This window comes from Octodon degus, unplaced genomic scaffold (assembly GCF_000260255.1).
Source record: "Octodon degus isolate 3935 unplaced genomic scaffold, OctDeg1.0 scaffold00022, whole genome shotgun sequence".
Taxonomy (NCBI): Eukaryota; Metazoa; Chordata; class Mammalia; order Rodentia; family Octodontidae; genus Octodon; species Octodon degus.
In genome coordinates, this window is record NW_004524598.1 from 13,445,369 (window position 1) to 13,462,692 (window position 17,324).

Sequence of the window (17,324 nt, forward strand, 5' to 3'; positions counted from 1 at the left end):
AAAAAAAAAAAAAACAAACCCAGGCCATGCAGTCGTCAGCTCACAACAGGTCACTGAGGTCAACTTCCTCTAGGACCTCTGCTCAGAAGGCAGAGCTGAGGACCCTTAATTAGGCTCTCATTTATAGCAAGCCAAATATAATTTTCTGGTACTGTACCCTCATGCAGCAATCTGGAAAGAAAGGTACTTGCCAACTAATAAGCAAGAATGTATAAAGCACTGGGCAAGGAATCTATTTTCTCAAGCAGGTTGCTGTCACTCATTGCAAGGGACTCCAAACAGACGTGCCTGAAGTCTCTTTGGAAAATCAAAAGTCTGGCAGAAAGGCAAGAAGGGAAGTCTTACAGCTCCTCAAGACCTTAACCTTATTCCCAGTTCCCGAAGAACTAGTCAAGTGGTCTTGCCTCAAGAGATACAGTAGAAAGGGAAACTTAAAATCCCTTAAGTTTTTACAGGACTAGAAGGAAGTGACTCCTGCAAATCCTGGGAGACCTGTGGTCCCTCTTCAGGGAGCAAGACCTCCAGTACTGCTTCAGGTACAGCTCAGTACATGGGCACCTGTCCTGCAATTCCTGTTCTACATTAGATCCATAATGTGGGTAATCTTGCTAAGGCTATGGCTCTCAAGGTCTCAGTAATTTATCTGACATCCTTCTTCACTGTACCTTCCTATCCACAGAAGGGTGCAGCTCTAACCTGATCTTTTGCATATTTGGGGCTTTATATAGTAATGTTCATGATACCTTTTTCCATTAAGCAGGCAGCTAAACAGTCACTAATTCTTTTCTCATTGTCTTCTGACAGTTTTTCTTTCTTCAACCCAGCCGGTGAGCCACAGCACCCTAACGTACTCAGAGACACATAATCCCAGAAGGCAAAGCCTACAACTTGTACCCTATTGACAGGAAGTAGCTGTATGAAGACAAAACCCACCATTCTTTATTCCATAATAAAGAATTATGGAATCTGTGTTTCTCAGGGAGAAACGAGGCATGAGATTAAGAAATGGTAAACTGGCTGGTGAAGTGGGCAAAACCTGTTAGTTACAAAACCCCAGAACACAGGCACAGAACAGTTGCAAAAGCCCTGCCCTCGGACTTCCTGTGCGAACTCAAGCAGGCTTCTGAAGGGTTGGTCTAGGCCTGCTATCAGCCTGCAGAATGGGAGATACAAGCAGATCAATCCGCATTGAGATTTGGCTGCTATGTTCTTGCATTGCAGCCTGCTCTCTCTGTGGAGAGCACATATTTTTCTACTTTTACTTGGCCCAAACTTGCTCTTTGAGCCTGTTTCTTTTTTTATCTTTAATAAATGTAAAACCTTATTACAAAAAAAAATCAGAACTTTTTTCTTTAGCAACAAGCCACTTCCCTAAACTTCATTGGGCTAGAAGTATAATAGTAACCCACCTTCCTGACCAAGAGGAAAAAGCTCAGTTACCTTTCTTGGAGGTGGGCGGGATGAAGAAGGGGACAGATGTCTAGATTCACTGTATTTCCCTTACTCTCTCTTCTCTTCCCAAATATAAAACAGGGATTCCACAGGACTGTCCTGCTACAATGCTGTATATGGCTAGATTTCTAAATTTCTGTGTAAAAATATGTGTTTATTCCTATTTTTTAAAATTATTTTTTTCTTCATATTCTGTAGGAACTTAAAATTTAACGTATCAATACTTGATGGAAAATACCTGTTCCATGTTATGCCTAAGATGTTTGATATTTAGACAGATAGTTAGGGTAAACCAAACTGCATATGTTACAGGGTAATAATAAGCTTCTCTTCTGGAGGGTTAACAAACTACATTTGCAGATCAAAAATTGGAGAAAAGGAAAGGCTGCAGAGACAGCCAACATTTTGGCCCTAGCCCTTCAAGGTCAGTGAAGACTCAGGACATAGGAGAACCTGTACTGTAACATCAGGTAACTCAGTTGTGCCCCAAATTTTCTGATCAAGGAGATTATGGAGCCACAGAGGAATGTGATTGATGATGTATAGTATGCCTAAGCAGAGTCACATGGAGAGAAAACTTTCTCTCAGGCTTTCACAGAGAGCAAACTGATCAAACAATGGCCGTGACTCATCCACATGGCTGACACTGACAAAGGATCTACAAAGTGCGGTACAGGGTTACAGGATAAATCCTGAGGGTACTTGACTGACCTTATCAGATACAAAAGTTACATTTCTTGTTATGCAAGTCTTGCTTTCTCTTGGTCTTAACCATCCAGTAGAAAAGTATAAAAATGAGGTATATAAAGTAAAGCCACATTAATATGCTGAGCTGTAAAAGGCTCAAGTCAACAACTTCTGTGGATAACCCACTACTATTGTGGACTGCTGAACTGTGTTGGATTGTTTTGCTGAATGCAAGCAACTATAGTATCTAGATGCCAATAGAACACCCATCTCTTACAGGACTAAACAAAAAAAGGAGATACTAAGGAAGGACCATTTTGTATTTGTATATACAGAATAGTTAGGATAGAGATACAGCTACTTTTACTTAATTCAATGAGAAGAAACATTTGTACTAATAGTGTGTGGGCAGGATATCCTGCCTGCTTCTTGTACTATGGATAACCACTAAGAAGATAACGATGTACAATGTATTGATTATTGAAACTGTCTCATTGATATTTGTTTCTCAATAAAATTAAAAAAAACCCAAAAACAAAAACAGGGATTCTCCATCTGCAGGCTACACACTGGTACCAGTTTGGGTCCATGTTCTGTTATGTTCATGGTCTGATAATTGGGCCATACAGCAGTGGTAAGCAGCTGGGGAGGGAGCAAAGCGTCCTCCTTATTTACAGCTGCTCCATGCTCACACTGCTGCCTGGGCTTGGCCTTCTGTCCAATCAGCTGCAGCCATTAGGACCACAGGCCCTTCTGTGAACTATGCCCACTGTGGATCCAGAATGCCCGCAACTTACAGGAATCTCACTGTGAAACACCACCAGCACTTCACATGCCTCCATCCCACCTTCCACCGACTGTCTTTCATGAAACCAGTCCCTGATGCCCCAAAAGCTAGGCACCACAGCTGTAAGAGACCGATTCATACTGCTGAGACAGTGATTTGTGTTGAGCCAAGGAGATAGCTCAGGGGTCTAAGCAACTGCCTGGCAAGCACAAGGTTTGATCCCTGGTATTGCATGCTATGCCACCCCACACTGAGCCAGCCCCTGAAACAGGGTGTGGTGGTGCACACCTGTAATCCCAGAGCTGGAGAGGCTGAGATAGGAGGAGCACTACAAGTCTGAGCTGCATAGCAAGACCCTGTACCAAATAAATAAAAGAAGAAGAAAAAAAAGCGTGGCGTCAGCTTCCAGCCTGCCACACCATGGACTGTTTCTCCTCTGTGATACCCCACTGCTGTATCACCCTGCCTTGGAGCCAGCTGACTGGGGACTGAAACCTCTACAGACTGTGAGCAGAAATAAACCTTTCCTCCTTCAAACAGACAGACAAACAAGCAAACCAACAGACAAACAAACCAACAAATGGCCTCATCTGGTTTGTTTGGCAGCAGTGAACAAATGGACAAGATCAGTTGACACAATGAGCTAGGAACTAAGTTCCTACTCTTGAGAGGCTTGGGCCTCCCAATGCCCAGCCAGGGAAAAACCAGAAACTTGAGAAAAAAAGCTGCTCCTGCACAGGAATCATAACTCCAGAAACATTCCAGCAGCCATTGAGGACACTGTTGTTCCCTAGAAATTCTCCCTTCTTTTCTGGGTTGGTGGCATCAGCTGCTTACCAGTGCTTTCCCCGGTGGAAAGAAAAGGCTTTCTTGAGCTCTGTTTGAAAATATACTCTAAGAATCTACTGTCTCAAGCATGTGGTCAGGTTAATGGAACAACCACCTGGAATTTCTCTTTGGTCACTCAGAAGTACCTGTAATGCTGAAGACGCCTTCCCGATGGGTGCCATGTGGACTTACCTCAGGTCATTCTGGGGGCCTCACTAGTATGAGAAGACTGAGAGGTAGCAAGCATTCTTACTCTGCTTTGTGGGTTTGGCACACACAATGGTTTGGGTTTTTTTTTCCCCCACAAAATTATTAAAATCTTTTTTTACTATTGGAATCATTCAACAAAAAAGCAAAAGCCAAAGAGCCTGAAAAAGGAACTAAGCTGCAGTCTAGAATGCGCTGAGAACCTCTGACACCTCATCGTGGAGATGCCCTGCCCTGGCTGGCGCGACAACAGTGGCTCCACACACAGCAGTTGCACTAACAGCAGCACCAAGTAGCCCCATGAGCCTGCCTGAGTGAAGCGAAAACACGGGGCAAGGGTAGACTCTGCCAGGAAGTGTATTTCAATACTGCATGGATTGTGAGCAGCCTGAACCTTTTCCCTCATTTTTGATGGTTGTAGATTGATGCAGTAACTGTCACTGAGAAAATGTAGAAAGTGTGACGAAGAATCAGGTGGCTGTAAAATCCTGATGAATGCTCTTGGTTTCGCTTCAAGGACCTCCCATGATTTTTCTTTGTCTAAGGGTAGCTCCTCGGCTGTCTCTGCCAGGAAAGCCCATTCAATGTCACCACCATGCGGGAATACCTGCCAGAAGGAGACTTCTCCATGACAGAGATGCTCAAAAATATTCCAAAGTTTTGTGAATCTTACTTGTGCTGTTAGGACAACGGGCCAGAAGTCCATCTCTAGAGTGACTGAGTATTTGGAACACTGCTAGCTGTTTTACCCTTGGTTTGGTTTGTTACAGGCTGATTTTGGTAGGACTTGGCTTATGATCCAGAAGTTCTCTAGGGCATGTACTGGCTGCACCAGTGGGAGCCAGGGTGCTGTGGCAGGGTAGCTGCTAGAGCTGTCCTCCTTCACCACCAAAGTGACGGTCCTGCCACTTTGTGAGCCAGGAGAGCACTTACGTTTGGCCAGGTAGCTTCCATTTCAGGGAAGGACAAGGGCATCTGAGGCAGTACCCAGCTGAAGGAGTAAATCCATGTGAGTACAGAGATAGCAGCCCTTGTGCCTCCTTTAGCTTGTCTTTGGAGGCCCTTATGAATGTACCTGGAGCTTTCTGTTAGCCATTTCTGGGCCTTCTTCATGAGCCAATTTGGAGTTTGAGGTTGTTGAGCTTTTTGACAAAGAATTTGGATTAAGTACACTATAGTCTAGAGACATATTAACAGTTTGGGACAAAAATATTGAACATCAGTTGGTCAAGAAATGCTTAGAAACATGAATAAGAGTATATATTAAGTATTGATGGAGCCTAAGTTGTAAAAGTTTGTAATTATTGTGTTGTTTAAAACTTGTTATTAAAATGTTTAAGGTAAAAAAAATTTAATTTTATTTGTTGTTTTTCTCTCTCTATTTCCAGACTAAAATAGGTTAAAAGATGTAACATAATTTTTTTACCTACTGGTAATCTATGTATGGGATGGCATCATTTGGTAATGATCTAAAAGTTGTGTTTTTGTTGTAAATTGATCATCTATCTCAACATTGCATCTTTTAAGTAAAACATTTCTAGTTAGGCAGTCTCTTCTAAGGAAAAAATGCTTAAATTAGAAAAGATTAAAAGCGTAATACACAAAGTCAGAATCTGTAGTTGTTAGTTTAAAAACACCAAAGCTTTTTAAGACACTGATTTGTTCTTGGTAAAATTTAAAACAGAACTCTCTTGAAGAAGAGGCTTTGTTTTTGTCAAAATACTTTCTTAATTGGGTGTGTGGTACACACCTCTGTACATCCCAGAACTCTGGGAAGCTGGTAGGAGGGTGGAAAATTCAAGCCCAGCCTTTGAAATTGAATGAGACTGTATCTCAAAATAAAAAAAATATAAAGGGTGGGGCATATGGCTCAGCACGAAGTTCCTGTGTTACATTCCCAACTCTGCCAATAATAATACTAAATATTTTTTTGTGTTCTACATTATCCTTTTTTTTTTTTTTTTGTATTTTTAAGGAAGGGTCTACAGGGTGTTCAGGGTCTCACTACTAGATTGGACTCGTAGTGATTCTCCTGTTTACAGCCTCCCAGGTGGTGGGATTACAGGTGCGTGCCACCACGCCCAGCCTCAATTGCCAAACCCCGGGCCCTGCACCTTCTTGTAGGTGCTTTACTCCACTGAGCTATTTGGCCAACCCTGTATTATCCTTTGTTAGGTTAAGGTTGTTTATAAAATTAAGTCTTACAGAGTTAGGGTTTACTTAGGCACCTATTTAAAGCTTTATTTCATAACTCTGGTTACACAAACTACAATTATATGTTATATATCTGTTTTTAAGAGTATAATGTTGCTGGCATAACAGTCAATCATGACTGTTGTCTTAATAGGCTGCAAATGTAACTAAATATATGTGTTTGCTGAATTGCTACCTTGTGGCTTGCTCATGGTCATTCAATGGGCAGGAGCTGTGTTCCTTTTAGTCAATAAGAGACAATCATTTTGTATTTATATACAAAATAGGATAAATTTACAGCTACTTTTGCTTAATTCAAAGAGAAGAAAGAGGTGTCCTAACAGTGTTTGGACAGAATATCCTGTCTGCTTCTTGTATTATGGATAACCACTAAGAAGATAACAATGTACAATGTATTGATGATCAAAACTGTCCTATTAATTAGCTGTGAAACTATCTCACTTATATTTATTTCTCAATAAAAATTTTTTTTAAAAAAGTGACAATTGTGCTTTATCCTAAAATGTATGCTCTGGAGTTTTAATCTAGGAAGTGTCCCTTCTGTGTACTGATCCCCCCCACCCCCCAGCCCCATCCCCCCATCCCCCGCCACCAAGGCAGCAGATTAGGGCATGGCAAAGCTGGCTGGGGAAGCAGGTGTGACCTGTTAGTTACAAAAATCCCTGTGCACGTGCCCAGAGCCCTGCATGTGGACTTCTCACAAGAACTCAAGCAGGGTTTCGATAGCATGGCCTGGACCTGACATCAGCCTGAGGAGTAGGAGCTAGAAAGAGGACAGCTACCACTGAACTCTTTGTGGCTGTGTCCCTCGCTGGCAGCCCTCTCTGTAGTGCACTTAGTTCCTACGTTCACTTGGCTCAAACTTTCTCTGTAAAGCCTGTTTCTTTTCCTAAATTTAATAAACACAAAACTTTGCTACCATTTGCACCTGTATTGACCAATTCTTTGACAGAAAGAACATAGAAACCCCTTTAGAAGGAGACTTGAACACCCCCAAACCCAGCAACATATTTAGCATAGCCAGCTAGAAGCAGATAAGGCCATTTGAGCATGATGTTGTTGTTGTTCTGTTTGTTTTCTTCTCTCTAAAAGCTACAGCAGAGAAGGTGTTTTTCTCCCCTCACCCCTCTTCTAGGAAAGCAGGCCCTGTTAAAGATTTGCTTTGATGTTCCTGTAAAAAAGAATATGTTCTTAGTCAAATAAGCATGCATTCTTACACCCTGTATAAAGTTGTTACAATTCTGTTATGTATACCTAAGACATTCCAAAGGTGTTAGTAAATTATAATTCTTTCAGGCATGACTAAATGATAATTCACTGAGTTATAGGAACAGAACACTCTATGGCACCATACCTATATGCTTAATATACTTGCCTGACAGAATTAACTTTATTTCACAGAAAAACCAGTTTTTTAAAACTTAGTTACTGTGTTTCTTAGTTCAAGTGCACTGCATCGACAGGATTCGCTCTGCTCTTGTTAGCTGGCTTCACATCTGTTTGCATTCTGCCCAACTATGTCAGAAGTCTACTGTGTGAGGGTATGGGAGAAGCTCATTCCCAAAGGAAAAGACTCAGACGTGGAGCATAGCGGGAGCAAGGCATGAATGGCAATTATGCATAAACAGGTTTCTGTCTGGGGACAGGCCCACTCCAGCTCAAGGAGTGACCTTTACAACTTCTGGCTCACAAGGCCTCTTCCCTCATCCCTCTTTATCTCAGGCCAAGGGGCTACAGCCTTTGGGATAACAATCTAGGTAGGACAGACCGTCCTTCTTTCTGCATTCTTTTGATTGTGAAACCTTGCTTGCTCAACAATGATCTGACATCTCATTCTGAGACTTTCTGTGTGTGTGTTTCATTTACTTGTGGCCAAGTCCTCTTGCTGAAGGAAACTGCCCTAACAGTCTGTAGATGCATATGGACTATTTCTCTATCTCATAAGAATACTGTTGCCTATAGAATAGATGAGATTAAACCCAAAAAAAGCCTAAGAGCTGCGCTTGCTGAATTGCTGATATTGTTCAAGTCTGGCAAGCGAGGTTTTAGGCTATGGACTGTAATTTCTGTCACATTCCCACCCACATGGGACACGCTCTGACTGACCATTACTGGAGAAACCTGCCTCAGCCCAGAAGGACACAGACGCATGTGGTTCATCTTCAGAGAAGTAGACTACGGATTCAGAGAATGGGTGGGGGCATTGTGAGCGTCAAAGAGGCACCTGTGTCAACCCTGGCGTAAATAAGCAAAGCTACAGAAGTTATGGGAGAAGGATTCTTGCGCGTGACTAACATACCGCAAAAAGCCCTTCCAGTAGGTGTCGCTGTTGAGTATTTCCTGACTGCTTCTCTTTTGTGTTTGGTCTCAGTCTTTAGTGATACTTTTTTAGTCTCAAGAATCTGGCTGCCCTTTGCTTATGCTCCAGCTATCTTTTGTGGAATCCACAAATCAGTCCAACAGTGGACAGCCAGAGGACGGGCCACCTCAAGGCCCTCAAGATTGAGGGCTGGCTAACCCAATGGGAACTCTTACTGGTGAAGCAAAAAAAAAAAAAAAAAAAAAAAAAAAAAAAACCTTCCAAATTAGAGCTTTTTCTTCTAGAGACCCACCATTTCTCCAAAGTTCCTCAGAGCCAGCAAGGCGACCACCCTCTCTCCAGATGGTGCCCAGGATAGCAAGGTCCAGCTACAGGGAGAGGAGGGAGCAAAGAGGTCAAAAGGGCTCATGCAAGGGTGGAGCTGTCCATTGTCTCGCTGTATTTCCTCTCCTCCCTCTTCCTTAGTAGAAAAGATCTCATACTTTTGGATTCAAGAGATGGTGCTTTGTGGCTGTAGGAGGTCTACCCCATCCTTTTGGAATAAAGTCTTCTTTTCACCAAAAATAAATGGCTTCTAATAATTTAGAAGCAGTGGGCAAACAGACCTGAGCAGCCAGTAATGCCTTTATTCCCATGTCTCCTCCTCCTGCTTCTTCACAAGATTCAGACATTGAACTGAATTGAAAATTTCTTGTGGACTTCCGATGTTTAGAGATGTACAGAAACTTACATGTGAACAGGCTCATCTTATTTGCTATACAGACAAGGAACTGCTTGCCTCAAGGAGGAGTGGGGTGGGGTGGGTCAGGCCCTAGACAAAGAGCATAGGTTTATACCTTAAGTGGTCAAGAGGTTAGTAGTAATCTCCAAATATCCAGTTAGGAATTCTGGAAATATAAACTTCAAAGTAGCTAGGTATCAGATAAATTTTCAAAAGCGTAAGCCACAAAGAAAAAAAGAGATGAATTTGATTACACCAAGTGGAAGGCTTCTGTCCAATAAAAGCTAATAAAGGCAAAGTTCAGAAGCACAACCTCATCAGCTCTAAAATTGGCCATAGATCAATAGCTAGGGCTCCTAAAAATTGGGGCAATGACACAAACACAATTGGAAAGAATAAAAGATGTGAAGATTCAATTAGGGAAGCAGAAACTCAAAAAGTTACCAAATAAAAGATGCCCAAATACGTGGTGGGGTGTGCCTGTAAACCCAGCACTTGAGTGGCTGAAAACAAGAGGATTACTATGAGTCTGATTTGTGTAGTGAGACCCTGTAGGCCCTGTACTAAATACATCAAAAAAAAAAAAAAAAAAAGCCCAAATATACTAGCTAGTAGAAAAGCACAAGATAAAACAATAGAAAGCTGGGTAATTCTATGAAGAATAGACCAGACACAGGGATTTATGTGTCTAGTGTGGGGAAGGGCGGAGAGAGTAGAGGCCAGTGGTCAGATTTCCAAAGGACAGCCTGGCAGTTTGTAGTCAGAGTGAATCAATGAGCAGCTACTCTGTGACCTGCGATTTTGCTCTTGGGTGTGGATCTCAGAAGAAATCCTCACAGTGGAACCAGCAGGAGGATACTGAAAGCAGCACAGTTTGTGAGGCAGGGAGTTGGAGTAGACAGGCAAAATGCAGACCTCCCCACTGAGCACAACGCACAGCACTCCATAGGAGCGCAGCAGCCACAGAGCCACCTGGACAGGTTGCAGAAACAACCGGAGGACAAAGGAAGCAGAACAGCTGCCACGACCACCTATACATTTAGAAACAGGCATGTAAAGTTTCTACAAGTATACACACAAGCAAAGCCATACGTGTGGAACACATGGGAATGGCTTTCCATCCAGGCAGTGGAAGATGGCCACCCAAAACCATCAACTGTTGGGAGTCACTTGAAGGAAGGGGTCCTGATTCCTACCCTGGCTGCCTGATGTTGGCTTAGGCATTTAGGTGCAGCATGGACTCAAACCGGGATCAGCAGTGTCCGATTCAAAATCATTTTCCTTATATCTTATCTTAATCTCCGGAATCTCAGCTCTGGAGATGGGGGCCCCTTCGGTTTCATGCTTTGGGGAAAGTCTTGCATTCAGTCGATGAGTAAATTTTGTTCTGTCTTTTGAGAAAGGGTCTCTGTGTAGTCCAGGCTGGCCTTGAACTCACTATGTAGCCCAGGCTAACTTTGAATCAGTGATTAACACTAATTTAGACAATGGGGCTCAGAAAAGATGTGAAGAAGAGGTGGGAGGGAGCTATCATTGTACCAGACTACCGGCACCAAGTAAAGTGGCAGCCAAATCCAAAGCTTCCCTTCCTTGCAACCTGCCTTCCTTCAAGGCATATGGAACTGACCTTCAGGGGCCACTCACAATAGCCAGCCAGCTACTACAGATGAGTTCCCTGGCTACTCAGGAAAATCCCAGCCAGTCTGTTCTAAGATGTGGAACATGAGGCTCAGAGAAGCCACTTGGGCCAAGCTCAGGAGTGGGGCATCCCTGCTCTTCCTCCTGCTCCAGAGACGCTGTTCCTTCTACCAGAAAGCTATACCAACAAGTGGCTTTTGCCATACCCCCATCTCCTCAGGCTTCCACCTATGTAGCTGGACCCAAATTGGCTCAAGGGTGCCTTGGGCCCCCTTTGCATCAGAATTGCTCCAGCAGCTCTCCCAGGGACACTGAGGCTCTTGTTCTAGGGAACTGCTGGAGCTAAGCTAGCTTCTAAGAGCTTCCTCTTAAAAGCTCCATTCCCTCGAGTCCTCTGATATGGCTCTTTTAAACCAGGTCTAATAAATTCCAGGAGAGTTAGCATAATGTAGGCAAAATGACAGTGAGAAATCTCAGTAGGACAGAAGTACTGCAGAGCTGTGTCTTATGCCCTGGCACCCCAAGAAAGAGGATTTTAAACAGGTCTCGTTCTTTGCCAAACCCCAGAATTTGTGGGCCTGAATCAGGAAGAGAGGCATCAGACTTGCCGTTCCCTCTACTCCTCCTCTTTACCTCCTGCCAACACAGCCTATTTTTCCTCAGGCCACAATCCAATTACTTTGAGCAAAATTTGAAAGAAAGTAATTCCATCCCACAAAAAGTATTTAAAACAGTCACAGAGGAGATGGGCTGAGACATGTAGCAGATGGCTTGAGCCTCCCCAAACTGTCTTGTCAAAGTAGTTGATAGTATGATTAACAACATGTGCTCAGTTTTGCTTAAAAAAGGATAAACTCTCATAGGGACAATTCGGAATTCTTTAAAAAAAAAAAAAACCTAAAAAGTTTACACAACTGTGGAGAAAGGGATGCTGCAAAGAGAAAATGTTATAAAGTTACAAAGTTGTGGTTATACATGAAATCCAAACAAACTCCTATAAGGGTTATCCCACCCCTGCAGGAGGAAGTAGAAACAAACTAGTAACAATTCAATTTTATAAATATTTATGCTGTCACTGTTGCCTGCAAAGCCACAGGGGCAGGTCTAGCTGTGTCAATAGGAAAGCCAGGAGACTGCAGAGTTCTTTTTTTTTGCAGAGTTCTTGAGAGTTTGTTTGGAGGTTCTAGCAGGGGGAGTGCAGCTACTCCTATATCCACAACCCAGGAATGGTCTCCATGCCTAGCAGGGGTGGTCGCCCTCTTCAACCAAGCGTGTAGCTTGGGCAGGGGGACACACATGGAGCATCGAGGAAGGAGACACCCGCCTAGAGAGCCAGATCAGCTGAATCAACCCTGGAATCAGTGTGGTGACAGATGTAGTGGCCAGATGCAGCATTCTTGAGAGCTGCTATTTTGCCTTCTGCGGAGTCCAGAGGTGGCATGAAGCCACCTGACACACTTGGGAGATGTGGCAACCTGTCTGAATTGCTGTTGCTGCTGCTCATCTCTAAAAAGAAAGTCAGAATGGAGGGTGCATCCTCTCCCTTCATTTCTCTAAAATACAATTTCTTGTTGAGAACCCCAAAATAAAGGCATCCTCTTATTGCCTTTTTCTGTCCTCATTTTTCCAAGTTTCCAAGGTGGGGAGGGTTACAGGACTGTGCTCTCCTGACCTCTGAGCTCATCTTGTACAAAGTGTGCTGTCAGACTTTGGCATGGCAGCCTCGGTCACACCTTCTTTCCTTTCCAGCCACATGGACACCACACGGTTCCTTTGTTTCTGTTCTGGGTTCTAAATTTTTCTTATTCCCAGTTTTTCTACAATCTGGCTAAATCCATTTTCTCTATACAGGCTTAACCTGGGGTAGCAATTTGGTGTAAACAGCCACCAGCATACACACTTATCTGTCCATTACACATATTTATTACTATTACTGTGCAGTCCCTTTCTGTCTCATTCACTGAAGCCCAGCAAACATGACATCACATTTAGTAGAGTATTTTTGAGCTTAGACTAAAGTCTTCATATGTTTTAAGGGCCTCTTAGCTTTTATTTATTTATTTATTTATTTTTACTTTTTTGTAGTTTAGGGAAGGGTCTACAGGGTGTTCAGGGTCTCACTACTAGACCGGATTCGTAGTGATCTGCCCATTGACAGCCTCCCAAGAGCTGGGATTACAGGTGTGCACCACCACACCCAGTCTCAATTGCCTTCTCAGTGCGCCAGGGTGGGGGCGGCGGCGGGGCTGGCACAGCTAGCCTAGGGATTGAACCCCTGGCCCCTATGCCTGCTTGCAGGCGTTTTAATCTGCTGAGCTATTTGGCCAGCCCTTCTTAGCTTTTAAATTGGGATGTCTGCCACCAAACTTAATTTATTGAAAATTTTAAATGTATTTTAAAAGTATTTTAAATTAATTAATTCATATTTATTTTTTGAGGCAGTTAGTTCATGCTAGTTTTGGACTCAGGACCATCCTCTTGGCTCAGCCTCCTGAGTGCTGGGATTACAGGATCTGTGCCTGCCACTATGCCGGGCTAATTACTGAGATCCTAGTGTTTTAGCATTTTGATACCCTGGAGTTTCTTTAGAACCTGTCTTGTGGGCCAGGGAGATAGCACAGCAGCCTAAGCTCCTGCCTCGCAAGCTCAAGGTCTCGAGTTCAATCAAAAAGATTTAGCTAGAATCTGTCCTGCAGTGTCTGGTAACAACAACTAATATTTACAGAGAACATACTATACCCAGACCATACCCAGAACATACTATACCCAGTTTTGAGGTAGGTAAAATCATAAGCCTCATCAATAACTTTTTCAAGGTCACACAGAAATAGTTGAGCCAGAAATCTACCAAGATTCTGACTACTGTGTTTTCCTCTTTGGGGACTAGTTTTTTTTTTTTTTTTTTTTTTTTTTTTTTTTTTTTTTTTTTTTTTAAACTAGTCACCCATGTACTTCCCAAAGGGATGATCAGTAGTGATTTTATTGTATTTCTTTCTTTCTTTATTTTTTTGTGGCACCAAGGATTGAACTCAAGACCTTGCACTTGCCAGGCAGGTGCTTATTCTACTGAGCTACCTCCCCTCCCCAGCCCGGACTAGCTGATTCAGATCATTGGCTCAGGATTTTTGACCCTCAGTTTCCCTGATAAAATTGAGACTGCACATTCTTTGAAAGATCCAGCCGGAAGGAGGAGTGACGCGCTAGGGCCCGATTCGGTCCTTACCCCTGAATAATGGTCCACATTTCCAGCGTCCGAGCTGCAGCTCAAGGCAGAGCGGGACCCGCTCCTCCAACCAGCCCTTCGTCTTATAAGACCCCAGGAGCTTCAGGTTAAGACAGTGGCCCAGGGACGTCTACGCCAGTCGTGGCCACCGACCCGCAGTCGGGGCCAGCAGCCCCCTATGCCCGCCCCTCCCCGCCCGGACCACCCGCCGTTTCTCCAGCCTGCGGCTCTCTTGATCTGCGTGCGGCACCGATCCCCGGCTCCCGCCTCACCATGGCATCATATTGCAGGGCGTTCATGAAGTGCGCGACCTCAGCGCCCCGGTACACGGTGAACCAGATGGTGCCTTGGTACTGGTCGCCGGCGTCGAGCAGCAGCACGTTGGGCTCGGCCTGGCGGACCTGCTGCACCTTGGTGAACAGCCGCGCCACGCCGCCCACGCAGAGGCTGGCGTTGGTGCACTTGGTGGAGTCCTCGCTGGTCTGCTCCAGCCGGCTGTGCACGTCGTTGGTGTGCAGGATCGTGAGCTCCCAGGCGCCCGCCACGGCCCACAGCAGCGCGCCCAGTGGCAGGAGCAGCGGCCGCGGGGCCCCGGGACCCATGGCTGCGGTGGGGAGCGCGGACAGGCAGGGCTGGCTGCCCGCGGGGAAGCCCGGCCCGGGGCGGGCTCGGGGCGGATCCTGTCTCCGCGGTTGGCCCGGGCCGGACGCACGCCCCCGAGGTCACCCGACCGATCCTGCCTCGGCGGGCGGTGAGCTGGCTCCGTCCTCCCCCAGGCGAGCGAGCAGCTGCAGGCGGCGCTCGGGTTTCTCTCCGGGTAGAAAGTCAGTAGAAAGTCTAGTTTGCGTTGGCAGTGCAGTTGCCGGCTAGGTCACCACTTCAAAGAGCAGGAGAGGGAAAGGAGAGGGGCGGAAAGGAAAGAGGCGCGAGGGGGAAGAGAGCAGGAGCGCCAGGCGAGGAGCACAGCGCGCTTTGGAGCTGGGGCCGGGGCCCCGCAGGGGTGCTCACACAGACTTGGGATCTGTACCTGGGCTCGAACTCAGGGCCTCGCGCCTTCCAGGCAGGCACTGTGCGGCTGAGCTGCAGCCCAGCCACCCTGGTCCTTTGAAAGCTTGGTGATGTGACAGCGACAGTGCGTGGATAGCTCCCAGATCCTGGGGGCGTGGGATCTTAGGTAGTTAGCAAAGCGCCCTGCCTCCCTTCTCTGCTTTTCCGGTCATGTTTCCATTGGGTTTTGGGGTTTTGAGAAATGGGGTCGGGGTGTGTTCAACCGCCCGTGTTTAAAGTAAAGCAAAGCTTTTAGCAAGGAAAACAAGGAAACATCCTCACCGTCGAATTAAAATTGCTGCATCATTTGCCAATGTTTGACAGAGTGATCCCTAAACGTGAATTACACATAATCAGTTCCCTAGACGCTCTGGAGAGAGAAGAGAAGGAATTACTTTGGGTCCTCGCTAGCTTTCCGCACATTGTGTAGCAGAGGGAAAGCGACCTGCACTTCTGCAGGGCGCATCGCGCCACTCTTGTTTTTTCTATGAAGTTTCTTTCTTCAGCTGTGGTAAAATCCCCACAATAAACTTTGCCATTCTAACCAGAGGGTTGGTTGGTGTGTAGGCCCCCAATGCTTCATGCAGTCATGGAGGGGGTGTGCTTCTAAATTTGTGATTGATTCCTGGGCCAATGCTGGGATTGTGGGTATGAGTGCTACTCCACCCTGGGGCAGGCAGCCTGCACACAGCCTAAGGGAGGGAAAGAGGCTTGCTTCTGCTCCTCCCTTTGCTCTTGCTGCTTTTGCTGTTTTTCTGCAACTGTAAACAGCTGCTCTCTGCCATGTGCCCCTGTGCCTTGGAGCCAGCTGAGTATGGATGGAAGCCCCCTCAAACTGCGAGCTAAATAAACCTTTCCTTCCTTCATTCTGGCCATCAGGAAGTCTCAGTAATGAGACAAAAATAACCAAGACAACCATTTTGCACCATCACCGCCACCACCCATCTCCAGAATTTTTTATCTTCCTGGACTGAGGCTGTAATCACTGAACAGCTGTCCCCCGTGTCCTCCTTCCAGCTCCTGGATACCTGCATTATGGCTATTTCTATGAATCTGACTGTTCTAAATGCCTCCTGTAAGTGGAATTATACTTTTAAAAAAAGTATGTATTTGGTACAGGGTCTCACTATGGAGTTCTAACTTGTGATGTTTTCAGCCTCCTCAGCGCTGGGATTAAAGGTGTGCATCACCATGCCCAGACTCAGCCAGCTGGGCGTGCCCCAGAGGCAGGGCAAGTGGGACTAGGGATGGAACTCTAGTCTCTGCACTTGCCAAAGCAGGTGCTTACTCTGCTGAGCTATCTTGCTGGCCCCAAAATTATACACTTTTTTTTTGGGGGGGGGGACAAGTTCTCACTAAATTGCTGAGGCGGGGCTTCCGCTTGTGATTGTCTGCCTCAGCCTTCCCAAGTGTTGGGATTACAAACATGCACCATCTGGACCAGCTTGCTGTCTTTTTGTGACTGGGTTGTTTCACTTAGGCTTTGAGTCTAATCTTTGAGGATAGAGGAGTAGTGGCACTCGTGACTTAGCCTTACCATTGTTTAAATGTAGGTCACCACAAATATTTTCTGAAATTCCTGTGTTAGGGATGCCACAGACTCCTATTCTGTAACCACCTGTCAATACACAAATAAAATGGCCTTTGATTATTTACTGGACCAAATTCAATCTTTCCGGCTTAGAGTTTTATTTTTACTAATTTTAAAATTTATTTAGGTAAGTAGATACTGGAGATTGAACTCAGGACTTGTGCACTGAGCTATATCCACAGCCCTTTCTTATTTTCAGGCAGGATATTGTTAAGTCATTTAAATTGGCAAGGGTGGGCCAACCTCGTGATCTTCCTGTGTCAGCCTTCCACACTGGGATGATGGGTGTGCACCATCATTCCTGGCTCCAGTGTAGCCTTTTGAAGTTACTTTATTGAGCCAATTTTACTCTATTGCCCCTCAAAAAGGTATCACTCACATCAGTGAGAACAAATGTGCTAAAGCTTAAAGCTTTCTTTTTTTTCCTCCTAAACATGCACAGGGCCAGAGGACAGCAAAGACTGCATCTTTATGGACTGGCCAGGATGGAAGTTCGAATCCAGTAAAGATTGAGTCTTAATGAAAAGGACTGAGGGCTGGGGATATAGCTCAGTGGCAAAGCACCTGCCTGGCAAGTGCAAGATCCTGAGTTCGATTCCTGGTAAAAAA

The 17,324-nt window shown here is 45.1% G+C and overlaps 1 protein-coding gene across 1 annotated transcript in view; it reads right to left on the reverse strand.

Annotated features, from left to right (window-relative positions):
* Nt5e (5'-nucleotidase ecto) overlaps window positions 1-14,738 on the reverse strand; it is a 64,303-nt gene extending 49,565 nt beyond the window's left edge. Inside the window, exon 1 of the mRNA XM_004628245.2 lies at window positions 14,350-14,738. Coding sequence (XP_004628302.1) covers window positions 14,350-14,679 — 330 coding nt within the window. The 5' untranslated portion in view covers window positions 14,680-14,738. The remainder of the gene's footprint in view (window positions 1-14,349) is intronic.
* Window positions 14,739-17,324: the final 2,586 nt, after the last annotated feature.